The 26,901-nt window shown below is 44.2% G+C and overlaps 1 protein-coding gene across 4 annotated transcripts in view; it reads left to right on the forward strand.

Moving 5' to 3' along the window:
• LOC141257542 (uncharacterized) overlaps positions 1-26,901 on the forward strand; it is a 174,449-nt gene that overhangs the window by 101,922 nt on the left and 45,626 nt on the right. For all 4 annotated transcript variants that reach the window (XM_073672177.1, XM_073672178.1, XM_073672179.1 and 1 more), the window contains one exon: positions 7,096-7,317. In XM_073672177.1, the coding sequence (XP_073528278.1) occupies positions 7,096-7,317 (222 nt within the window). The remainder of the gene's footprint in view (positions 1-7,095; positions 7,318-26,901) is intronic.

Consider the following 26,901-nt stretch of genomic DNA (forward strand, 5'->3'; position numbering starts at 1 on the left):
TAGGAAATTCAAATATGGACTGAGCTATATTTTGTTTTGTTTTCCCGTTTAACCCAGAGGGGTCTTGTTTATTTTTCCTGTGGAACCCTGCATGAGTTTATGCCATATAAAAAACCAGCTGGAAGGTAACCTGAGAGCGTGTGTCCTGACTCTGCCTTCGGGAGAGCCAAGCGAGTCGTCTTGCCACAAGTGGTTGCGGCTGGGTACTGTACATCCGCTCCCTATTCAAATCCGTTGACAGCGCTGTGCTGCTGCGTAATTGAGCAGTTCCAGCCGCCAACACCGGAACAGCTGATCGGCGGGGGGTGCCGGATGTTACACCCTCACTGACATTGATCACCTATCCTACAGATAGGCCATCAATGTTAAAGTCGATGACAACCTCTTTAAGACATTTTAAACAATTGTATGTTTCCTACTTTATGGGATAATTTAGGAAAAGTTTTCGTCTTCTCTAGCATGTATGTGCCCCAGTGCACAAGGTAAGGTCAATAAAGGCAAGGCTTGGGTGGAGTTTGGTGGGGGAAAAACTTGGCTGGCTGCACAGAACCCTGACCTCAAGCCCATCAACATTTTTTTGAAGGGGCTAAAACATACATTGCAAACCCGGCCCTCTCATCCATAATCAGTGTCTGACCTCACAAATGCTCTTCTAGATGAATGGGCAAAAATTCCCACAGACACCTCCAAATTCTTGGAGAAAGTCTTCTCTAAAGTGTAGTGTGAAGACCATCCCTATATTAATGCCTATGGATTTAGAATGGAATATTATAAAAACTCCTGTTAGTGTAATGTGGAGGTGTCCCAGTACTTTTCTCCATAAGTTGAAAGTTAGCACTACCCAACATTGCAGTTAGGAAAACAGTTGAAATTCAGCAATTTTTAGAAAAGTTTTGCCCGTCCATATAATGGACCATGAAGTCATTTTCGGATGAAACTTCCAATGAGAGGCTTCTGTTCCTCATTTTGCCATGAGGCTGGTGAATTCATGCTCATTCCATGAGTCGAATATGCTATGTCAAATTATTCTCCATTTTTTCTGTTGTCACAACGCGAAGCCGAAAAGGTGAACTTTTTATTTGTTCGGGTTAAATACTTTTTAATCTCTGACAAGGAGCCGTTTCAGTGACCAGAGATGTTTTTCCTTCCCGTCAGAGCGATTCTTTTGACAACATAGAAAAGTGACACTTCTCCTGACCTTCCATTCATCTTGAAATTGTAACTTATTTAAAGAAATAAAATATTATAAACGCAGAGTAGACGGAATTTCAAAGACAAAGGCACAAAAGTAATCCAGATGATCGACATCAAATAGGGTTAATTGCCGCTGTGTGCTCGAAAATCAGATCCAGACCTGGAGAATTCTCCGCTGTACGTTCTGATTAAAGAGGGTTGTTGTTTTTTTTCTTTTCTTAAAAAACAGATACATTGCACAGATGTGGATTGAGATAAGGATTGCTAGCATAAATCAAGAGGTTATAGCCACATGTCAGTTACATAAAATAACAGGATGTGGTCAGGGACACAACTAGATCTGGTTTCTGTAGAGTCCGCAATTTTGCTTGGTATCAAAAGAAAACGAAATGTTTATTTACAGGGGGATGGAAAGGCTGGAGTTCATGGGGGTCTGCATTGTCTGGGTTGTTGCAAGCAACTGTACTGTATGTCTGGAGTAAAGTGTCAGTGCATCACGGTTTTCTCAGTATAATATACGGTGATATATCGCTAGGATATTGCATGGCTTTATGAGCTGTGGTGATACAAGCCCTCGTCTGCATTTCTCCTGCACCGCAGCGTATCCTGTCCTCAAGGACCGTGCAAGGAAGGTTCCCCCTTCACTTGTATGATGATGTCATGTACGATCCCGTGCCAGCATGCATAGCCTTATAAAGCTGTGTGTGTATAGAGAATATTAAAGAGCTAAGTTTTACCATGACATTTCTTACCAGTCTAATGTCTTTCATTCATTACAATGAGTTATCCTCTAACAAATTATAAGCAGCTTACCATCTGGCCTGAAAGGAGTTGTCGAAGTCTGAGGTCACGCTAGGTGAACACGTTCAGGATTCTCCGAGGATGGGACCGCATGTATGCGATTTGCGTACATACAGTCACGTGCCGACTAGACGTGAACAGCAAGTGAATTGAGCGAAGTTGGACACTTCTAGTCTAAATATGACCTAAACTATGCAAATTGCATACTTGCCAAAACCGGAGAATCCTGATAGCGTACATTGTGTGCACTTTTGAGGGTTCACAAGTCTGCAGTCACGTAGTGTGACTGCAGACTTAGGCCCCAAGCCTAGATAACCCCTTTAAAGGAATATATGGACCTGCAGGTCTTTTAAATGTAACTCCCTCGACACTTTTATATCTTATATCTGTGGCTGCATTCTCAAGAAATTAGCATTTTCGTTCACTTGCAAATGAGGCTTTCGTTCACTTGCTCTGAGGTGTTGGCCAGTATTTTTATATGGATGGCCTACCTTTAGGATAGGATATCAATATTAGATGAATGGGGGTGCGACACCTGGCATTCCTGCCAATCAGCTATTCTCAGTGTTGGCGGCAGCCGGATGTGATCAGTTGCTTAATGAAACAGCACATCTGTGTCAACTGTATAGTGGCCGCAGCGGGGTAGTGCAGGCGTAGTGTAGGGGCGGAAGTGCTCTGCAACTGATCACATCCAGCCGGACCAGTAAGAGTTGATCGGCTGGGGTGCCAGCTGTCACACCCCCACTGAACAGATATTAATGACCTATCCTAAGGGCAGGTGCAGATGATTTTTGGTATGAGTTCGATCTGACAAAAACATCAGATCGCTCTTGGATCAATGTTATGCTATGGGGCTGTGCACATGTTTGATTTTTTTCCTCGGACAGAAGATATGGACTGTCTAAAAGGGGATTTGAGAAGCTAAAAATTGTTTTTGTTAGTTTGAGCCCAGAATATGATTAAACATATTAATACCCTTCACTTTTTTCCTGAGGTCTCAAGGTAATCATAGTTTTTCAATATGTGGGAGTGCCCCTCTTTCCTCCACTTAGGACCACCAGTGGTAGGTACCATGGATATTTCCAAGAGAAATTCTACAGACGGTTTACTACCAGATAATTGTTCTTCTGTTGTACTGTGTGGTATAAATGTTTAAAGGAGGAGAAGTTTTTTTACGTACATTTGGCTCTTTGAATATTCATCAATGATTCAAGGCCTTTACGAGACTTCGGAGAACAGAATTCCAGTGAATGATGTCATGTACAAGGTTTTGCCAGATTGCGTAGCATTATAAAGATGTGTGTCTGTATATAGAGAATGTCAAAGAAGTCAATATTGCCTAGTTATTTAAAAGTAAAATATCTAAAATGCTCACTTACCAGTCCAATGTCCTTCATTCATTGCAATGAGTATTCTCTAGTAAACTGAAGGTAGCCTTTAGTCTGGCCATAATATACAATTCTGCACAGATTTTGCTTCTGTCCAGTCATAAAAATCACTATAAATATGCCCAATCATGACTTGCCCAGGCATAATATGAAGGTTATAGACAGATCTCATCTATCACAAGTTAGAACATTCTTCTATATAGATGAATCTGTCAGCAGGATTTCACAACCCTAACTATGTATCTCATACTATAGAATCTCTCGTTCCTTCCTTCCTAGAATGAGCAGAATTTGTTAAGTGCGATTTGGTTGGTCATGAAGGAACTTGAGAATCTACCGTATAAGAGGATTCTTCATTGGATGCATGTTATACACTATCCCATTGGTGACATCAACGATGATATCATCGCAAAGGCTTTAAAGGGTCCTGTAGTCAGTCCTCAAGGCTGCTCATTATAGCCTCAATCCCCTGATGACACCTATCAAGGTGAAACATGTTGGGGAGGCTCTGAGCTATTTTTAACGGCTTATTTGGACTTACTTGAATATACAGTGGCTTGCAAAAGTATTCACTCCCTTTTATACTTTTTGTTACATTACAACCTGTGTTTAAATATTTTTGTAATCTGATTTGTGTGTCATACGTCAGCATGAAATAGTCTAAGTTGGTGAAGTGAAAAAAATATAGGCATAAATTAAATTTATGGGATCATATAGCTAAAAATTGGCATGCACTTTTGTATTCACCCCTTTTGCTACGAAGCCCCTAAAAATTTCTGGTGCAAGCAATTACCTTCATAAGTCACATGCTTAGTGACAGGACGTCCACCAGTGAGCAATCTAAGTGTCACGCGGTCTGTCAGCATACACCTATTCTGAAAGGCCACAGAGGCTGCAACACCATTAAGCAAGAGGCACCACTAACTAAACAACACCATAAAGTCCAAGGAGATCTCCAAACAAGTCAGGGACAAAGGTATTGAGAAGTCCAAGTCACTTTTGGGTTATAAAAAAATATCCCAATTTCTGATGATCCCTGTGAGCACCATCAAATCCATTATCATCAAATGGAAAGAACATGGTACTACAACAAACCTGCCAAGAGAGGGCCGGCCACCAAAACTCTCAGCCCGGGCAAGGAGGGCATTAATCAGAGAGGCAACAGAGAGACCAAAGGTAACCCTGAAGGAGCTGCAGAGTTCCCAAACAGAGACTGGAGTATTGGTTCATACGACCACAATAAAACGTACACTACATAAAGGTGATCTTTATGGAAGAATGTGCAGAAAAAAGCCTTTACTTACACACAAAAACTGTAAGGCTTGTTTTGAGTTTGCCAAAAGATATGTGGGAGGCTCCTCAAATGTTTGAGGAAGGTGCTGTGGTTAAATGAGACCAAAATTGAACTTTTTGGCCACCAAGTTAAACACTTTGTCTGGTGCCAAACCAACACAGCTCATCACCCCAAGAGCACCATCCCCATAGTGAAACATGGTGGTGGCAGCATCATGCTGTGGGGATGTTGTTCGGCAGCAGAGACAGGGAAAATGGTCAGAGTCGAGGAGAAGATGGATGGTGTGAAATAGATGGATATTCTTGAGCAAAAACTGTTACACTCTGTCAGTGATTTGAGACTGGGACAGAGGTTTACCTTCCAACAAGACAATGACCCAAAGTATACTGCTAAAGCAACACTCGAGTTTTTTAAGATGAAACGTGTAAATGTTTTGGAGTGGCCTAGTCAAAGCCCAGACCTTAATCCAATTGAGAATCTGTGGTCAGACTTGAAGATTGCTGTTCTCCAGAGAAAACCATCTAACTTAAAGATGATGGAGCCGTTTTGCCTTGAGGAATGAGCAAAAATCCCAGTGGCAAGATGTTGAAAGCTCATAGAGACTTTTCCAAAATGATTTGCAGCTGTAATTGCTGCAAAAGGCTTCTCTACAAAGTACTGACTTTAGGGGGGTTAATAGTTATGCACACTGAAGTTTTCAGTTATTGTGTCCTGTTTGTTGTTTGCTTCACAATAAAAATAAAAATAAATGTTCACAGTTGTAGGCATGTTCTTTACATGAACTGATGCAAACCCTCAAAAAAAACTGTGAAATTCCAGGTTGTGAGGTAGCAAAACACAAAAAATGCCAAAGGAGCGAATATTTTCACAAGCCACTGTACTTACCAAATCATATGCCAGTTCATGTGCTGCAGCCGTGATTGAGCCAGGGAACCTAAAATATATTAGTTTGGTGCATAGGTGTAGTTAATCTGATAAGGAATGATATCTCTGATTGATAGTGAATTAGTGCAATATATTAGATAAGCAATATATACCTACATTAGTGTTTTTCTAAAATAATTAGGACTCACAGTATTAATTATTTCAATAAAAGTCAAGTTTTATCAGCAATCCCTAATATAGGCTTTTTTGCCCATTTGGCAATTTGTTAATAAGAATTGATTCGTCCTTATGGGGTTTGCTTAACACATTGGTAGTGAGGTTGTTTTCATGATGGCAGTTCAGGAGTGCAGCACTCCCATACCTCATGTCAGCGTAGGGCGGTGTGTTCCTGAGTGAGTGACAGCTTGGACCAGCTGCATTTTTGGGCTTCTGATCCGAACTCTCTAATGCTGCAAGCAGACGCAGCTTTGACTCTCAGTATATGGACACTGAAGCTGGCCGAGCCCAGCATTCTGTTCAGCTCCTAAGAAGAGCTTGTAAGCTCTACAGCAAAGAGATTGTAAGTGCTGTGCTCCCTGTCCAGAAGACCGACCACCTTTGATAAACTGCAGAGGTGGCTGATAACCTAAGCAACGAGCTTAAGAACAAGTACATTGCAAAGTTGCTTGGTTTTACTGGCACTTTGCATTTTTACACCTTTAAAGATGTTGAGTAAACCTCTTTAAATTGTAGAGGCAAAGATGTAGATCTAATGCACAGGAGAAGCTGTATACTGTACACTGTGCAGTCGCATACATGCCACAGGCAGTGCAAAAGCTCCAGGAAGAAGTGGCAGAGATAATTGTCTGGAAGTAGTAATCAGGATGGAAACAGATAAGTAAGGAGCCAAGAAAAGATTCTGGGACAACTGTACAATACACAGGGCTAAGCACTTTTGTGGTTGTCATCCAAGACGTTTCTGGATTATTCCTATGTAATGGTCTGGACACATTCTGCTTGATATTTTGGTATTTTTACCATGAATACCTAGTTTCCCGGTACTTACCTGCACGCAACCTCCGATCCTCACAAAATCTCCTTCTCTACTCCCCTCTTATCTTCTCTTCCCACAATCGCATACAAGATTTCTCCTGTCCATCCCCCCTACTCTGGAACTCTCTACCCCAACATATCAGACTTTCGCCTATCGTGGAAACCTTCAAAAGGAACCTGAAGACCCCACAACCTGCAGTAACCACGGCTCCGTCATACCGTTGCACAACCAGCTCTTCCCTCACCTACTGTAACCTCACCCATCTTTATCTAGATTGTGAGACTCTCTCCTCCTGTACCAGTCGCTGACTTGTTTTTGTTCAAATTATTGTACTTTTTGTTTGCTATGTATACCCCTTTTAAAACATGTAAAGCGCCTTGGAATTAATGGCGTTATAATAATAATAATAATACATTTACATGAATATTTGATATTATATACCAACAGCAGGAGTTTATTTTCTGACTTTATGGTTCCTTTTATGTTCTTTTGTATTCCAGAATGAAGAAGAAGAAGTAGATATAAGCGGTGCCAAAGCTACAGGGAAAGATGAAGAAGTAATGGCCATCTGCCGACTGCATGGGTTTTTAGGAAGACCAAGTATAGAACAGCAGCTGAAGGCTTTAGACATGGAATATCATCAACTCAAAGAGCAGGGTCAATCAAGCAGATCTGATTATATCCAGAATCTGTATGCCTGGAAGTCCAAACAGGCCGGTAAGGTAAGTGATAGTCTTATTACATATATAAGTTATATCGTAAACGGGGGGAGGGTGGGTTATACGTAAGTGAACAGTCATTTCTTGAGGATCTGTACGATTTTGACAAGAGACATATTGTGATAGTAGACAGTTAGGTCAGAGTATCTCCAAAAAAGACAGGTCTTGTTGGGTGTTTCTAGAATGCAATGGTTAGTACTTACCAAAATGGCCCAACGAAGGACAACCAGTGATAGGATAATGGGTATCCAAGGATCATTGATGTGTGGGGAGCACAAAGGCTGGCTTGTGTGGTCCGATCTCGCAGAAAAGCTTTTTGCCAAAAAAGTTATAGGTGACCATGGTAGAAAGATGTCAAAACACATATGTACCGATTTATAAAGGTTTTTTTGCCAGAATTCTAGGGTAAAACACCTTGAAATATCCTAACATTTTTGCGACTTTTTCCATTTTACGCCACTCCGAGTCAGCTCCGCCAGCATATAGAAAAGTGGATGGAACAGGGCGAGACCAAGTACCCTACTAATTCATGATAATTTATACCGCTAAAGTGGCATAAATTACACCAGGAATATACTCCATTTCCTGACTGCTGTAACATTCCTGGCAGTGGCATACGTCTCTCTTTTTTATAGCGCCACCCCAGCTTTTTTTTTATTTCAGGCCTGGAATGATGCTACTAATCTAAGGTGCTTGACCCTAAGCTTATAGTTACCCGCCGCCTTCTTCACCTTTTATTGGTGCCACTCCTGTCTTGTGACACCATCTTGTGACCGCAAGTTATGACAGACTTATATTGACTTGTGACCATTACTTCTGGCTTTTAGTCAATGAGATCCAGAGCAAGGCTCTCATAGACTTACATTGAAAAGTGACCTCCTCCTTGTCTGGCATTCACTGGGGCATCCAGCAGGTCAAAACCTGCTGAAGACCGACCCTAACCGCGTAGAAAGAAGAAGAAGACTGCGACGGGTAAGTATAAGACTAAGTATAAGACCAGATTCAGGGACCTTAGAATAGAAGCACCACTCCAGTGTTGCAATTAAAAAAATGCTGGAGTGGTGCTTTAATGAGTTTAGCACATCTGACTGTAGCATCCAGACTATTGACAAAACGCCATCTTGATGAGTCAGGCCCATATTGCATCTCTATGGGCCCCTGACACTTGCTAAACTGTTATTTGAACTCCAAGGCTTTTTCCTCCCTTGAACCCCTTACAGGAGTTGGCATCTGCTGCAGTGGATTCCCCAGGTCAGGCTCAGCGAGCAGTTTTTGATGTTTGACAGCTGACGATAATATATACTTATTATATATGGACAAAAGGGAACTGAGGTCTGACCAATTGGTACAAAACAGGGTAACCGCAACAATGTTGATATGTAGTTGAAGTATAACATCAGAAATCAGGAATGCGTGTTGGACGGCTGTAAAAAAGCAAGAAGTTGGAAAGAGTGACAAACTAGACAGAGCCAAAAGTCAGGAAAAATGGATTAAGCTAAAGAAATCATGTCTACATTCAGGACAAACTGCTAAGACAGTCAGAAGAAGATCTGTCAGGCTCTGTTCTAGCCCCATCTACCTGGAGCACAGGTGAAGTGTAGTCAGGGCTAGTTGGTAGGGCAATGAGTATATTGCAGTGGTCAAAAGAAGAAGTGCCATATTGCTTTTAGTACATAATACTACACTGAAAAGGTAATACATTGTATATTATTAGGACAGTGTAGCGTCGGCGTCCCTGCCTCCTGCTAGGCAGGGACGCCGTTCTCCTCACCTCTCCGCTCCGTGCCCAGCGTCTTCCTCCCGCTCTGCTGGCAGCGCGCGCTGCTTCCCGGCCGCGCGCATCGTCCTAAGGAGTCCCCGGCCAATGGCCGGAGGATCTCACCATATATAAGGCACCTCCTCCAAAATGGAGGTGACCAAGCAATGTTGTTGCAAAGCCTATCAACTCTGCTTCAGCCCTCAGGTCCCGTTACCAGTTACCTGCCAGTCACCTGCCAGATTCCTGCCTGATACCTGCCTGATATCTTCCTACCTGCTTGCAATCCTGTGGTCCGACAGTCTGCCTACCAGCACCTGCCAGTCTGTCTATGGATCAGTCCGCCTGCGGACCAGGAAGTACCTGCCAGATACCTGCCTGATACCTGCCTGTCTGCCCAGAGACTCTCACCCGCTCACCTGGGAGCGTTCACCTGCTACCTGCCTGCTAGCCTACCTGGAGGCTCAGCCGTCACTTGCTGTGACCACCTGCCTGTCCAGAGACTCTTACTCGCTCACCTGGGAGCGCTCACCTGCTACCTGCCTGCTAGCCTACCTGGAGGCTCAGCCGTCACTTGCTGTGACCACCTGCCTGGCCAGAGACTCTTACTCGCTCACCTGGGAGCGCTCACCTGCTACCTGCCTGCTAAGCCTACCTGGAGGCTTAGCCGTCATTTGCTGTGACCACCTGCCTGTCCAGAGACTCTTACTCGCTCACCTGGGAGCTCTCACCTGCTACCTGCCTGCTAGCCTACCTGGAGGCTCTGCCGTCACTTGCCGTGACCATCCGCAGGCTCAGGGTTCATCAGTGTCAGTGCGAATTATCCGTCGACATTTGAATGAAATGAAATGCTATGGCAGGAGACCAAGGAAGACCTAATGCTGACATAGACATAAAAAAGCTAGACTGCAGTTTGTCAAAATGTACTTTAGTAAGCCAAAATCCTTCTGTGAATGCGTCTTTTGGACAGGTGAGACCAAGATAGAACTTTTTGTTAAAGCACATCATTCCACTGTTTACCAAAAATGGAATGAGAAAAGAACACAGTACCTACAGTCAAATATGGTGGAGGTTCAAAGATATTTTGGGGTTGTTTTGCTGCCTCTGGCACTGGGTGCCTTGACTGTGCAAGGCACCATGAAATCTGAAGATTACCAAAGGATTCTGGGTTGCAATGTAGTGCCAGTGTCAGAAAACTGGGTTAGCGCTCTAGGGCATGGGTCTTCCAGAAGGACAATGGCCCCAAACATACTTCAATAAGCACCCGGAAATGGATGGAACAAAGCTCTCGAGAGTTCTGAAGTGACCAGCAATGAGTCTGGATCTAAATCCCATTGAACACCTGTGGAGAGATCTTAAAATTGCTGTTGGGTGAAAGCGCCCTTCAAATATGAGAGGCCTGGAGCAGTTTGCAAAAGAATAGTGGTCCAAAATTCCAATTGAGAGGTGTAAGAAGCTTGTTGATGGTTATAGGAATCGATTGATTGCAGTTATTTATTCCAAAGAGCGTGCAACCAAATATAAAGTTGAAGGTGCCAACAATTTTGTTAATGCCATTTTGGGGGTTTTGCGTGAAATTATGTCCAATTTGCCTTTTTTTCTCTGTTTTTTTTTTGTGTTGCTCCAATACATACAAAGGAAATATACATGTGTATGACAAAACATGTGTAATTAAAGTAATTTTCTGGAAGAAATACTTCATTTTCTAGTGTGAATGTCCACCTTTAGAATAAAATTCAAAATATGCTGCTATTCCTAATAGCAAGAAGTTTTAAAACTATTCCCATTGGAAAATAAAGAAATTACTGATCTGGCCATAGTGGGGTAATGAATGAGTTAAAGTGACGTTAAGGTCCACTTTTCATGATGTATTATGTTGAGTCAGCTTTAGTCTAATTGTCCAAGTTGTGCAGTAGATTACCAAGCCTCCAGTTTATGCCGAGCTGTCTCTTTGCTCCTGCAGGTTGAGCGCCTCCGGAGATGATTAAAAGTGCGATCTATTGATTTCTTCAGCCCATTCCATCACTGCATTTTACATTTCTGCTTTGTGGTTATGTGTCTCCGGAGACATTGGATGCTGTTTTTATTTAGGCAGCGTTTTTCATTTGGAGCAACTGCATCAGCTGCTGAGATCTAAAGATCTACAAATTGCATTATTTACTGCTGGATGACCCAGAAATGTCTAGATCTGCCTCACATAACTTACAAATGACCAACTTCTGTGCATTCAGATGAAATAAAAACTGTGTCTCATGTATTTGCATGCTATGTTATATTAAGATGTCTCTATAAAAAAAAATAGCTTGAATTAGATTGAACTGCAGTACCAAACATAGCCCATGTAAAAGAGTGGCGCTGTTTCTGGGGCAAAACAAATTCTAATTGTATGCAATGCCTATATGCGGTTTTTAAAGCCATAGACAGGAATAGAATAAAAAAAGGAGAAAAGTCCCATCTTTTTACTTTTCATTCCTGTATGATCCATTATTGGATTTTGCTTAAAAAATTGGATCAAAAACTGCACAAAAATGGCAGAAGTCTATTAATCAGAAGAGACAACATATATACCCGCAGATAGGAGAAGGCTCGCAGGATTCCCGTCCATTGGTCACAACCTACTGACATGACCACTGAATTAAGGTCCTTCTAATCTCTACTTAGAAGGAGAGGGACATGCACACTTTGCACTTACCTACGATTATTTCTGTCCAGGGAGCCGTCTCAGTAGCCTGAGGTTTGGCCCTTGCCTTTGGATTATGGGTCCTCTTTGCTTTGAGCTATGAGCTTTGGGGTACATGCTCATACAATAGCAGGCTATAGGCAACAGCAAGAAACTCCATAAAACTGATCAGATATTGCTATATCAAGTGCTATGTTCATGTAGTTGGTTGGGGTGCTGAGGGCCCACTCTGGAACTAGGCTCCATCGTGGTGAATTCATCTGCTCCCTAGAGGTCAGTCTGGATTACATGTCGTCCTTTAATGTCATCATGTCAGTTAGTAAAACAGGAGGGGAGTCACTGACACATTCGACTGATCATTTCTTTTTAAAAGATTGGCTCATTGATTTTTATTTTAAACACTCCAATAATTAAATGAAACTCACAACAAGACGGGGTGAAGCTCTACACCAATATTTCAATATGGTGGTAGTGGTGCAACTGAGAAGCAAAAATTGCCCTACGAAAATGTCTGTGGCATGTAAAAAAAGCAGTCCTTATACAGTGCTGCTCTCCATTATTTGCACCCCTTCATTTTTTTCATAGACTGTACAATATCTTCAGAAGTAAATGGAAATGTACTAAAGATATATCTTCAGGATTTTTTAATTAGTGGTCCAAAGTAATACAACCATAAAACATTGTTTTTCAACTTCCATTTTCCAATTTCAAAGAAGAAACAGAGTAAACAGCATGCGCAGCAATAATGGCACCCCTAATTAATACTTGGTTGCACACCCTTTGGCATTTCTGCCAGCATCCAAACGTTTCTTGTAGCCATCTGTAAGCTTCTTGCACTTCTCAGCTGGAATTTTCTCCCACTCTTCCTTTGCAGTTTGTTCAAGCTCTTGAGTGTTTGCAGGGTTCTTTTTCCCAATGGCAGATTTCAGCTCACCCCAAAGATTTTCAATGGGATTGAGGTCAGGACTCATTGCTGGCCAGTTTAAAACAGTCCATTTTTTATTTTTCAACCAGACTGTTCCAGGTTAGCCTTCAGGTCTTTGGATGTTTGACTTGGTGTTTTTTCCATCATTTGCACCATCCTTCGAAGACATCTTTTGTCAGTTTTCCTCTTTACCCCATGTCCAGGGAGGTTTTTGATGGTGGCTTTTTAAAACACTGAAGTCATCATTCATTGGCTAATTCTTGTCACATTGGCACCGATAATTAATCACAGGAGAATCTCTTTTGTGATTTACCACAGGAAAGTCAAAATGTGTTTTCATACTAAATTAATTTAAATGGTGCCAATACCAGTGACACAGCAAGCTTTAGGTTTTTCTATTTTTCCCTCCAATTGTTTTTTGTTTTATATTATTTATTATTTGCTCTTTTGTATTTAACACGAGTGCTCTATACAAAAAAAACTTTTTCACTTGATTCATTTTTTTCAGGAGATATTCCACAGTATGTACTTAAACTTGTCAATAACAATGAGCAGGACTGTACATGGGGGAACAGAGGATATGGGACAAATTTATTAAAACTGTCCAATTTTTAGAAAGCATATACTTAGAGGAATTTATCAAGGCCTATGCAGCTATTTTTTGGTGTAGAAAACAGACAAATTTTGTTGCACTAAAGTACTGTATGTAATTTTACACCGTTCTCACAACTTTTAGAAAGTGGGTTTGGGTGTGGTATTGGTTTGTTAGCCAAATAGGTTTAAGCCAGATTTATGAATTGCAACTTTTTTAAAAGCCACAAAAAATGTCACAATTCTCACATAAGTTGTGGCGTGAAAAGTTGGAAAAACAACTCTAGACAGCAGTGTCATAAATAATGATGCGGAAACTTTATCAAGCATCCCACAACACTTTGATGAATTTGGCTCACATAACAGCAACACAGCCGCGATCAAAACTGACTTTAAAAATTCTCCTCGTGATAAATTAGAGTAGATAATTTTGAAATAAATATTTATTAGAAATTTATTAAAATGGATTATGCTGGTTGATATATTTGGTGCATATTTGGTGTATGTAGCTGACTTACTGTGGTAACTCGCATGCCTCCTCAGCGCTGCCCTACTCGCCGTGGTCACCGCGCGGCTTCTCCTTGTTTTAGGCTGTCTCGCTGAGTTTGCCTCTTGCAGCACTCATCAGCTCTGCTACTTCAGCATGTAGTTTCCATTTGGCTTCAGGGGGGCGTAGCTGGTCTCTTCAGGAGTTTAAACCTGCTGTGTCCTGCAGAGATTAGGTCCCTTCTCCAGCAGGGTCTTTGTCCAAACGTTGGTTCCTAGCCTGCTATCACCTTGTTTATGCATTTCTCCATATTCTGTCTCCTGTTATTGACCCAGCCTGTTTATCCACTCTGTTTGACTTCTCCATCCCTAACTCCAGCTTTGTACTGTGAACCTGTGCTGCTTGCCCCGACCTCTGACCATCTGACTACGCTTCTGTCTTCTGTACCTTGTACCCGTGCCTCTGACCCTCTGGCCAGCTGCTGCAGTCCCAGGGATGGCCCAAGAGTTGTACCTGGTGTCTACTGGCAACCCAGTCTATCCTCACCATCAGAGGCACATGTGAAGATCCAGTAGACACTTATTCACGCCCCTCTAGGGTAAGCCCGGCCTGTGGCGTAGTGGGACCACACCAATCAGTGTTACACTTACATTGTACCAGCAATTTGTGACACAATTTTAGAGTATTTTCTTGGAATTTGATATTGCATTTTTAGACCGTGCCCCTTTCCTGTTAAGCTACTTCCCTTTTATGATAAGCCACACCCCATTGACAGGTGAACCACAAAAGTGTCTACAACACAACAAATGTGGTGCAAGGCATAGAAAAGATATATTTTTTTGTGCATTTACCATAGTAAATTTCACCCATTTTTTCTATGAAACAAATCTATGAAGTGTTTCTAAGACTATGGGCCTGATTCATCAAGGACTTTTGACCAAAATTCTGGCACAAAACTCCTTGAAATGTTTCAAAAATTTTCAGCAATTTGAAATTGACTTACTGCATTTTTAGGACAATCCTGGTCAGGTCTGCCAACTTTTAGGAAAGTGTGTGAAGCTCGGATGGTACGGAGCGCGGCCAAGCACTCCCAGCAAAAGCAGCATAATTTGCACCGCAAGGTGGTATAAATTATGTTTGAAATGTACACCAGACCCTTGTTATAGTGCACTTTTTCCGTGGTGCACAGCCTTAAGCACATTTTACTGCAGGTCTTTTTCCATTTGGTGTCCATTTTGGCCCTATATTTTTTGCAAACCAAAACTCAAAATCTCATGTAAGATTGCACATGGGACTTGTTCCTGTGGTTTTAACTGGGGTCTCAAGGCACAGAAAACTGAGAGATAAATGCCGTGAAATTACAAGATTTGCATTATGGATTATATAGGAACTGTAGATTGAGCACCAAAATTCACATTGTCAAGGTGGCTAAAAAAGTGATATTGTCACGACTTTAGACTACTGTCTCCCAACACTGGCCATAGGGGAAATCGCTCTATAACACTTTCTATGTCAGCACAAGCTTCTGAAGAAAGGGGATTGTGACCGTGAATGTGTTGTATTCTCCATTTCAGAAAATTGGAGATATCGAATAAGCCAAATAAGCACCACACGTGCCTTTTATAGTTGATAAATTATAAAACTGTACTTTAAAATGAAGTACCATTATAGAAAAATATCTATTCCAAAAAGAAAATCCATGCTGAAATGTAGAATCTGGGAATTATGCCTAAAACTCTTTTACAGCTAAAACGATTATGGCTAACCAGAACCAAATGTCCAGTCCTGGTGCCAACTCATAATCTGCTATTTACTGTTTATTTCAGTCTATTGGATCGTCTAAGGATTTGTGATACTGGTGTCTTAGGAGCTGTGACACAAGTGTGCGCAAGCTGTTTTCGATATCTTGGACATCTTAAAGCTGGATCTTCCAAGATCACATTCTGCAGATCGGGAGTGTGACCTCAGGAGCAGACAAATGTGCTCTTCAGACGCAGAAAGGATTTGACTTTTTTTAGGCTCGGTAGCGTTGAACGTGTGTTATAAATTACTTGCTGAAAGTCATTTATCACCTTTATAGTTACTGCAACTAAAAGCAATTTATTTTTTCTTAACTCAGTCTGATACGTACTTATGTAAAAAGCCAATCTAAAAAGTTACATATCTCAACACTTTTAAGAAGTCTAAGTTTTTATATTTGCTTTTTATGGAATTGTTTTCCCTTTTTTTTTATATTTTATACATAAGTCTCTGAGACTCTTTTCCGCAACTGATGATCAGATATAAATGAGTTGATTTAATGAACATCCACTGTCTCATAATATTCAAGTAGAACTCCTTGGATGTGTGTCCTATGCATTCCTTAGAGACATGGGATGCTACAAAGGGGCACACGGAGATTCCTGGGCAGAGATTTTATGCAATATATTTCTAATTACATAAATGTACTCTTATTTACTAATGTTGGGGGCATCAGCGCTGAGACTACTCAGAAATTTGCACTGGGCGATTAGTATAGATCTGACTTATAGCATTGGGCCATGTTCACACATTGCAATCACGATGCATTTTTTTTCTAAAATGACAAAATCACTTTTGATTTTACAGCAATTTCGGAAAATCCGTGCAATTGCAGGGTGTTAACAAGGCTTTATAAGGTCATTACTTGTTCAATACTCTTCTCTGGTTGTTATTTCCCTTTTGGCAAAAGGGTTGGGCATTGAGATTGAACATGGCCTCAACATCATTTGTAGGGATTGTAGGTAACATACGATAGTTAGCAAATCTGACCGACATTGCTCTAATGTTAGTGGATATTGTTAGGGTAATCGTTTGTCCATTAGCGCTCCACAAGCAATGGTCTGCCAGGTGTCACCACTTGAGCCATGGCTTACTGGCTAAGACGATGGACGTCACATGGGCAATGGACCTGGCTGTCCAGCTAAGATATCCTATGAACAGGGCTACAGACCAATGTCAGCCAATGGGGGTCCCAAGTGTCCTATATAACTTACACAAAAACCGTGCCAGCTATTGTATAACTTTATATTGCCCTGGTGCACATAGTGGGCAACACGGTGGCTCAGTGGTTAGCACTGCTGCCTTGCAGCACTGCGGTCCTGGGTTCAAATCCCACCAAGGATAACATTTACAGGGAGTTTGTATGTTCTCCCCGAGTTTGCATGGGTGTCCTCCGGGTTTTCCGGTTTCCTCCCACACTCCAAAGACATAATGATAGGGAATGTAGATTGTGAGTTCCAATGGGGGCAGCGATGATGATGTCTGTAAAGTGCTGTGGAATTAATGGCACTATATAATTGAGTAAATACACTGCTCAAAAAATAAAGGGAACGCTTAAACAACAGAATATAACTAAAAGTAAATCAAACTTCTGTGAAATCAAACTGTCCACTTAGGAAGCAACACTGATTGACAATCAATTTCGCATGCTGTTGTGCAAATGGAATAGACAATAGATGGAAATTATTGCCAATTATCAAGACACCCTCAATAAAGAAGTGGTTCTGCAGGTGGGGACCACAGACCACATCTCAGTACCAATGCTTTCTGGCTGATGTTTTGGTCACTTTTGAATGTTGGTTGTGCTTTCACACTCGTGGTAGCATGAGATGGACTCTACAACCCACAGAAGTTGCTCAGGTAGTGCAGCTCATCCAGGATGGCACATCAATGCGAGCTGTGGCAAGAAGGTTTGCTGTGTCTGTCAGCGTAGTGTCCAGAGGCTGGAGGCTCTACCAGGAGACAGGCCAGTACACCAGGAGACGTGGAGGGGGCCGTAGGAGGGCAACAACCCAGCAGCAGTACCGCTACCTCCGCCTTTGTGCAAGGAGGAACAGGAGGAGCACTGCCAGAGCCCTGCAAAATGACCTCCAGCAGGCCACAAATGTGCATGTGTCTGCACAAACGGTTAGAAACCGACTCCATGAGGGTGGTATGAGGGCCCGACGTCCATAGATGGGGGTTGTGCTCAGAGCCCAACACCGTACAGGACACTTGGCATTTGCCACAGAACACCAGGATTGGCAAAGTCGCCACTGGCACCCTGTGCTCTTCACAGATGAAAGCAGGTTCACACTGAGCACATGTGACAGACGTGACAGAGTCTGGAGACGCCGTGGAGAGCGATCTGCTGCCTGCAACATCCTTCAGCATGACCGGTTTGGCAGTGGGTCAGTAATGGTGTGGGGTGGCATTTCTTTAGAGGGCCGTACAGCCCTCCATGTGCTCACCAGAGGTAGCCTGACTGCCATTAGGTACCAAGATGAGATCCTCAGACCCCTTGTGAGACCATATGCTGGAGCGGTTGGCCCTGGGTTCCTCCTAATGCAGGACAATGCCAGACCTCATGTGGCTGGAGTGTGTCAGCAGTTCCTGCAAGATGAAGGCATTGAAGCTATGGACTGGCCCGCCCGTTCCCCAGACCTGAATCCAATTGAGCACATCATGTCTCGCTCCATCCACCAACGTCACGTTGCACGACAGACTGTCCAGGAGTTGGCGGATGCTTTAGTCCTGGTCTGGGAGGAGATCCCACAGGAGACCATCCGCAACCTCATCAGGAGCATGCCCAGGCGTTGTAGGGAGGTCATACAGTAACGTGGAGGCCACACACAATACTGAGCCTCATTTTGACTTGTTTTAAGGACATTACATCAAAGTTGGATCATCCTGTAGCGTGTTTTTCCACTTTAATTTTGGGGGTGACTCCAAATCCAGGCCTCCATTGGTTAATAAATTTGATTTCCAATGATGATTTTTGTGCGATTTTGTTGTCAGCACATTCACCTTTGTACAGAACAAAGTATTCAATGAGAATATTTAATTCGTTCAGATCTAGGATGTGTTATTTGAGTGTTCCCTTTATTTTTTTGAGCAGTGTATTGTTAAAGGGAATCTGTCAGCAAGTTTTTGCTATTTAGGCTATGGTCACACTGTCAGTATTTGGTCAGCATTTCACATCAGTATTTGTAAGCCAAAAACCCAGAGTGGATCAAAGATGCAGAATTGGTGCACAGGTTTCTAATATACTTTTTCTCTGATTCTTCCTCACCTGGTTATGGCTTACAAATACAGATGTAAAATACTGACCAAATACTGAAAGTATGATTGTAGCCTTAATCTGAGAGTAGCATAATATACGGCAAGTGAGCCTAATTCCAACAATGTATCACTTAGTTTACTGCGCGCAGCAGTTGTGACACAATCAGAGTTATTATATGTAGCATGCAGCAGAGCTGAGAAAGCTAACCCCGCCCCCACCAGGTTCTGGTATATACATTGTCTAGTGATAGTGAGATGCTTATCACAGGAGGAGGTGTGGTCGGACCAGGGCTCACACACTGCTGTAGGCCAGCAATGATAATGTCCTAGTGATAAAGCCTTCATTGTAAGTAAACAACATCACACAGCCAAAAGAGTGACACATTGTTGAAATCTCTGTTTTAACCCCTACCTCATGGTGTCCTCAGATTACATAGCAAAATCCTTCTGACAGATCCCGTTTATAGTAGTGTTCTAAATCTTTTTGCTCTTTTCTTTTGACCATTCTTCCGGATTAACCCATGGATGCCTGGTCTGGTTTGACTTTCAACTGACTGCTCTCTGGGTGTATGGGTTAAAGGGTGAAAACTCGAGAATTCCCTTAAACAGTCATAAACAGAGTGGTCACACGTATTTCAGCCAATCGTGCTTGTTTTTGTAGTCTTCTGACAGTGACTTATCTACTAAGGGAACATAGGGTTAGAATACATAATGGTGGTTTGATCCAATTTCATAGTGCAAACTATCTTCAAGCACTAAAATACTTGCTTGATGCCTTCTGTAAAGCATGGTTAAGGTCATGTAGTGTATTGGACTTTTTTGGTGCTAGGAAGTTTTGCACAGATTATCATGGGTTGTGATGTTTTGTCATGAATGAACATTTGTTGAAAGAGTAATGAGTTCGATCACTAAATTCATCCTCGGGCCTCGTACACATTGCCATTTTAGGTCTAAGTGCAAGCTTCCAGTTTTACAGAGCAAAAATATGGGACCCATGAAAGTCTATGGGGTTACAGTGTGCTTATGTTCATGCCACGTTTCATCATTATTGCTCTTGTGGAGATATTCCACTCTTGAGTCTACTGCTCTGTGTCCCGGTGTACAAGCTTTGTTATGTGGTTGATCGTCTGTCTCACCCTATGCCCTTGTTCCCGATGAGCAGTTGTAATCAGGGTCGGACTGGGGTGCCTAGGGCCCACCAGGGGAACTGACTCTAGGGGCCCACACTACAGCCCACCTAAACGGTTTTATTACTTGTTATGTTTTTCTATAATGTACTATAATTACATGTTTGGCCGCGCTGTGGAGCACCAAGCGGCAGGACTTTCTTCGAACAGTCATTCCGTACTGCCAGAGTCCCTTTAATGGTAACTTGTCACCTTGAAAAATGCTATTTATCTGCAGATATAGGGGTAATCTGCAGGTAAATAGGGTGTAAAGCCTGGTTAGACGGCTTATTGGAAAAGCATTGGCTACACGGAGAAAATTACATTTTATTCTCCCTGCCGCCACTCGCTTCCTGTCATAGGGTCGGTGAGGGTGCTGCAATAACGTCCGGCACCTTGATTGTGACATCTTCCATGGAGGCCAACCTCAGGCTGAGCTTCATTGAATGACTAACATGGCAGCAGCACCTGGCAACTAGTGCTGAGCGAACGTGGTTGGATAAGGTGTGATCCCAGCATGCTCGGGTGTTATCCAAGTATCTTGTAGTGCTCTGCTACTATGCTCGAGTCCTCGGGGTAGCATGTTTTACGGAGGTAGACAGACGCAACACATACAGGAATTGCCGGTTTCTTAGGTAATCCCTGCATGTGTTGCTTCTGTCTATCACCGCAAAACATGCTACCCCGGGGACTCGAGCATATTAGCAGAGCACTACAAGATACTCGGATAACACCCGAGCATGCTGGGATCACACCTTATCCGACCAAACTCACTCACCACTAGTTGCCAGGTGCAGCTACCATGTTAGTCATTCAATGAAGCTCAGCCTGAGGTTGGGCTCCATGGAAGTGTCACAATCAAGGTGCCGGAAGTTATTGCAGCACGCTCACTTTGTAGTTCGTGGTGACTGTAATGTCTCTTATCCGACCACGCTCACTCAGCACTACTGGCATCCGAACAGCAACCTGCAACTGCGTCACAGGGGGCTGCATGCATCGGCCATTGTGCTATCTAAATGCCGCTGTCAGTGATTAAAAAGGGCACTTAAATACTCAAAACAGCAGCAATCAAGGCAAGCTCTGATCACTGCTGTTACAGGCAGACACTGGCTATGTAACACAGCCGACATCTGCCCGGTATGGAGCAGGCTCAGCTCCTGAACCCGCTTCATACAAGCACATCCCAATGGTGACAGTTATGACAAGGTTAGCAAATTTCACTTGTCTGTTCCTAAATGTGGAAAGACAAATGGAATTCCCTAACACATGTGAAAGAGACCTAATAGATGTAGTAAAGGTGCCTCAAGCATATGAATGTTATTACACACCACAATGCACAGTTACATACACGCATCTTACAAAAATACATATTATTCCAGATACGCAGACACATACAAACACGCAGACGTGCACAAACACGCAGACGTGCACAAACACGCAGACGTGCACAAACACGCAGACGTGCACAAACACGCAGACGCGCACAAACACATGAGTACATGAATACATCATCTGAACCACCATCATTTGTAATGTCAGGTCAGACCCATATATCTTTGTATCGCATAAACCTACAACTCCCAGTATGTAATTAACAATAGAGATACTGGGAGTTATCAGTCATCATCAGACTGCGGACCATACAGGAACCACAGTACTGGCGAGACACAGTCAGTATCACAAATGAACATTTACATCCAGGTATCTTACCTGAGACGTCTTCTCTGATTAGAGTCGTTCTCCTTCTTTTCGTCTCCATCTTGTCCAGACCCCTTGAGGACTTTTCTCATCCACAGCTCGTCTCTGCAGACTTCCATCTTCTCCGGTCTTCTGCAGCACATCCCGACACGATGCCCTTAAAGATAGCAGTGTCATTATAATGCTCCTGAATAAAAATATCTACACTGAGCCCCTGAATAAGCCTAACTCTTACAATGCTCCCTGCACAAAATATGACATACACTCTACCCCTCTTATGGTACCTGCTCTCCACACTGTCCTCTCCTTACCATACTGGGCCCCCTCTTCACACTGTCCTCTCACACTGTGTCCCCCCTATACTGCCCAGTCTCTATACTGTGCCCCTTCATCACACTCCCCATCCTCAGCATACTGTTCCCCTCTTTCTGTGCCCTCACACTGTTTCCCCCATACTGCCGCATCTCCATACCTTCCCCCACACTACCTAGTCTCTGTGCTGTGTCACCTCACACTTTTCTCCCTCCATACTGTCTCCTCACACTATTCCCCCACTCTCCGTACTGTTTCCTCATACATCCCCCTTCTGTTCCCGCACCCATTCCCACACCTCCCCTAGTTATTTCACACATCTCCCCATTCTGTCTCCTAAAATTTCTCTCCCATCTCTCCGCAAATATAATAAATCTTCGGAAGAGCACACAGACATGCAGAAGCGTGCTTACACACACACATACTAAGGGCTCTTTCACACGTCAGTACATGCGATGACAGTTTCCACAAGTACCAGAGACATTGGTACACGCAGACCCATTCAAATGAATGTTTTTACCAGCTGCACCTCCTGCAAAACGTCCCACACACTGATGACAGCGCTCTTCCCAAGCACCGGGTGCTGAACGCTGCTCTCATCATAGATCCCTGCCGGCGCTGCAATCAGCAACAGCAGGGTCAATGATGAGAGTAGTAGTCTACTCCCGCCGTGTCCAACTGTAAAAATAGGAATAAAATAAAAAAATCCTTATACTCACCTCTCCTAAGTGTCACCCGCTGTAATCCGTGCGAGCGCTCACGCCGAAGAGAATGACTCATGCAGCGAGCGGGCCCCGGAGCTGCGCTCAACAAGGGGTGCCCTGTCAATCACTGAGCACAGCTCTGGGGCCCGCTCGCTGCAGGAGTTGTTCTCCTCGGCGTGAGTGCTCGCACGGATTACAGCGGGTGACACTTAGGAGAGGTGAGTATAAGGATTCTTTTATTTTATTCCTATTTTTACAGTTGGACACGGCGGGAGTAGACTACTACTCTCATCATTGACCCTGCTGCTGCTGATCGCAGCAGGCAGGGATCTATGATGAGGGCAGCGCTCAGCACCCGGCTCTTGGGAACAGCGCTAACTGTACATTGATTCCCAAGCGCTGGTATGTGTCACACGGATGACACACAGGTGGACACGGATATCTCCAGTCCCGTAAATATCAGGACATGTGAAAGAGCCCTAATATACACACACAGATACACATACTCACAGAAATGGGGACACGTACACACGCAGGCAAGCACTCACAGAAATGCACACGCAGTCATGCACAGACACACTCAACCAATCACATACAAAAATGCAGACACGCAGGGAAGCACGCACACACGTGTGAAGACACATATACACATGTAGACATGCAGGCACTCAAATACACACACACACACGCATGCAGGCATATACACACACATGCAGGCAGGCATATACACACACACTGTACACACACAGCCATATACACAAACTGTACACACATGCATATACACACAGGCAGGCATATACACACACACACGCAAGCATATATACACACGCATCGCAGGTATATATACACACACACACACACACACACACACACTGTACACACACAGGCATTTTCACACACACACGCAGGCATATACACACATGAACTGCAGGCATATACACGCACCAGCAGGCATATACACACACACAGGCATATGACTCACCCATAAAAACGTTATTGACTATTTGGCACGGTGCTCTTGATATGAAATTGAAGCAGTGAGAGCTGTAGGCCTTCAGCCTTGTTTCCAATTCCAGGCCAGGCCAGGTTGGAGAGTTGAACTGTAGAGTGCTGCAGGTCACCGTCCACATATCCAGCCCCGGAACCGGTATAAAAAAAACCAGAGTCAGAGCAGGAGAGAAGGGGGCGGTGCCACCACCCGGGAGCCAGTATTACTACAGGGGAGCAGGCCAGGGCAGATATGGAGCCGGGATAGGACATATCAGAAGCCCGGGAGCAGGGAGAGCAGAGCAAGACGTCGGCTTCGGTGGCGCCGGCATCTCAGAGGCCGGCCCTGGAGCAGAGAGAGAGCATTGCAGAGCGCGGGCGCGCGTATCAGAGGCCAGAAGAGAGCGGCGTCAGCGTCAGTGTCACCTGACACCACAGTCTGCCAGCCAGCGGGAAAGCAGAGCGCGGTGCGTGTCACCGCCCAGAAAGAATCCGTCCTCTCAGTGTCAGAGACTCACGTGGTAAGTATGCTGCATGCATGTCACTGCAGGCCCGCTGTCACCAATGAATGTGCCGTGCGCGCGACACTACATTTGATTCAGCCGCGCTTTTAAAGGGCCCCCACCACCAATTTTCTCACTCTCATATCGGGGCCCTCCGGGAAATTTCCCGATTTCCCGCCAGGCCAGACCGACCCTGGTTGTAATTCAGTATTGATAGATGATGTTGATGCAGCAGGGAGATCCAGACCAGAGAGCATCCATGGAGGAGTTGAGTAGCAGTCCAGCAGGAAGTCTCAGGCCTAGCAAAAGGAGACTGTTGAGATTGACTCTAAGTAGCTGCACAGCAGAGTAGACTTCACAATGAGGCATAGCAGAGTATGACACAGAAGCCAATTCGTAAGTATGATATGGCAGTGCACACTAAAGTAGCAGAGTTAACTAGGTCAGAAGCCTCACTGTGGCGATATAGCAGAGCCCAGCTATGTAGCAGAGTAGAATAGGTCAGGGGTCTCAGTGTGGAAATATAGCAGACTTAAGTAGGTAAAAAGACTCACTTCTGTAACAGAGCCCAGTGATATAACGGAGTTGAGAAGGCCACAAGGGATGGAAGGCCTCTCATATGATGAGAGGTTGAAAAAGTTGGGCATGTTTAGCTTAGAAAAATGACGCCTCAGAGGAGATGTCATTTATATGTATAAATATATGTGTGGTCAATACAAAGGACTAGCACATGACTTATTCCTTCCAAAGACCACACTAAGGACCAGGCGGCACTCATTACGGGTGGAAGAAAGGCGATTCCGGCACCTAAACAGGAAAGGGTTCTTTACAGTCAGAGCCAGGGCCGGCGTCAGCACCCGGCGCACCCGGGCAAATGCCGGGGCCCTGAGCAGGCAGAGGGGCCCACTGGCAGTCGCGCACCCCGCTGGGCTATGGGCGGAGGAGAGCGGTGTCAGCGCCCGCCCTTCGCCGCTTGCTCAGGGCCCCGGCAGCTGGATACTTACCTCTCCCTGTGCCTCCGCAGATCAGCTGTCTTCCTGCTCTGCGCTCCCTGTGACGTCTCAGGTCAGAGGGCGCGGTGATGTCTTTACACCGCGCCCTCCCCTGAGCCGTCACAGGGAGCGCTGAGCGGGAAGACGCCGACAACGCTGGAGTTCGGACCCGAGCAGCGGGCAGCGGGCAGCAGGTAGCAGGTGAGGAGAAGGGAGGTGAGTATTTGATTTTTTTTTTTTAATGTATGGAGGCATGGGGCATTATAAAGAGGGGGGGGTGACATCCTGCATGGGGCATTATAAAGAGAGGGGGGGCATCCTGCATGGGGCATTATAAAGAGAGGGGGGGACATCCTGCATGGGGCATTATAAAGAGGGGGGGTGACATCCTGCATGGGGCATTATAAAGAGAGGGGGGGCATCCTGCATGGGGCATTATAAAGAGAGGGGGGGACATCCTGCATGGGGCATTATAAGGTGGGGAACAGCCTGCATGGGCCATTATAAAGGGGGGGGCAGCCTGCATAGTGCATTATGTGGGGGGGAACAGCCTGCATGGAGCATTATGTGGGGGGTAACAGCCTGCATGGAGCATTAAAAGTGGGGGGGCCTGTATGGGGCATTATGTGGGGGGTAACAGCCTGCATGGAGCATTATAAGGGGGGGACAGCCTGTATGGGGCATTATGTGGGGGGTAACAGCCTGCATGCAGCATTATATGGGGGCCAGTATCCTGTATGGAGCGTTATAAGGGGACCGGTATCCTGTATGGAGCGTTATATGGGGGTCAGTATTCCGTATGGAGCCTTATATGGGGGCCAGTATTCCGTATGGAGCCTTATATGGGGGCCAGTATTCCGTATGGAGCCTTATATGGGGGCCAGTATTCCGTATGGGGCCTTATATGGGGGCCAGTATTCCGTATGGAGCCTTATATGGGGGTCAGTATTCCGCATGGAGCCTTATATGGGGGCCAGTATTCCGTATGGGGCCTTACATGGGGGCCAGTATTCCTTATGGGGCCTTATATGGGGGCCAGTATTCCGTATGGGGCCTTATATGGGGGCCAGTATTCCGTATGGAGCCTTATATGGGGGCCAGTATTCCGTATGGAGCCTTATATGGGGGCCAGTATTCTGTGTGGAGCGATTCACCGGTTTCTGAGCTATTGTGGAATTTACAATAGATATCACTCATGTAATGTAAGAAGTGAAATCTTTGCATTGTACTATATATATATATATATTTCTCTGCCGTATCTGTGCATCATGAATCGTGGTATGTGTTAAAGGGGCCCACTGAGACTCTTTCACCCGGGGCCCAGAAAAACCTGGAGCCGGCCCTGGTCAGAGCAGTCAGACTGTGGACCACAAGAGGTAATAATGGCCGACACTATAACAGCTTTCAAAAAAGGGATGGACAATTTCCTCGATGCTTATAACATTGTAGGCTACAGTTAAATTAGACAAAATATTACACCTATAGTAGTACGTTTAATACGATAATAGTAATTACATAACTAGTATCATAATTAGGTTTGATCCAGGGTTCTAGGACTGATCGCCTTTTCTTGGGGTCAAGAAGGAATTTTTCCTCCTGATGCAAATTGGCTTAATGTGTCCTGGGGTTTTTGCCTTCTTCTGGATCAACAGATTTAGGCATAGGGAATTTAGTAATACCTTTATTAGAATTACAAGAGTGATACAAAATATAAAACTTATTAAA

Source organism: Phyllobates terribilis, unplaced genomic scaffold (assembly GCF_046119375.1).
Source record: "Phyllobates terribilis strain yellow unplaced genomic scaffold, ASM4611937v1 Scaffold_3__8_contigs__length_932513732, whole genome shotgun sequence".
Classification (NCBI taxonomy): domain Eukaryota; kingdom Metazoa; phylum Chordata; class Amphibia; order Anura; family Dendrobatidae; genus Phyllobates; species Phyllobates terribilis.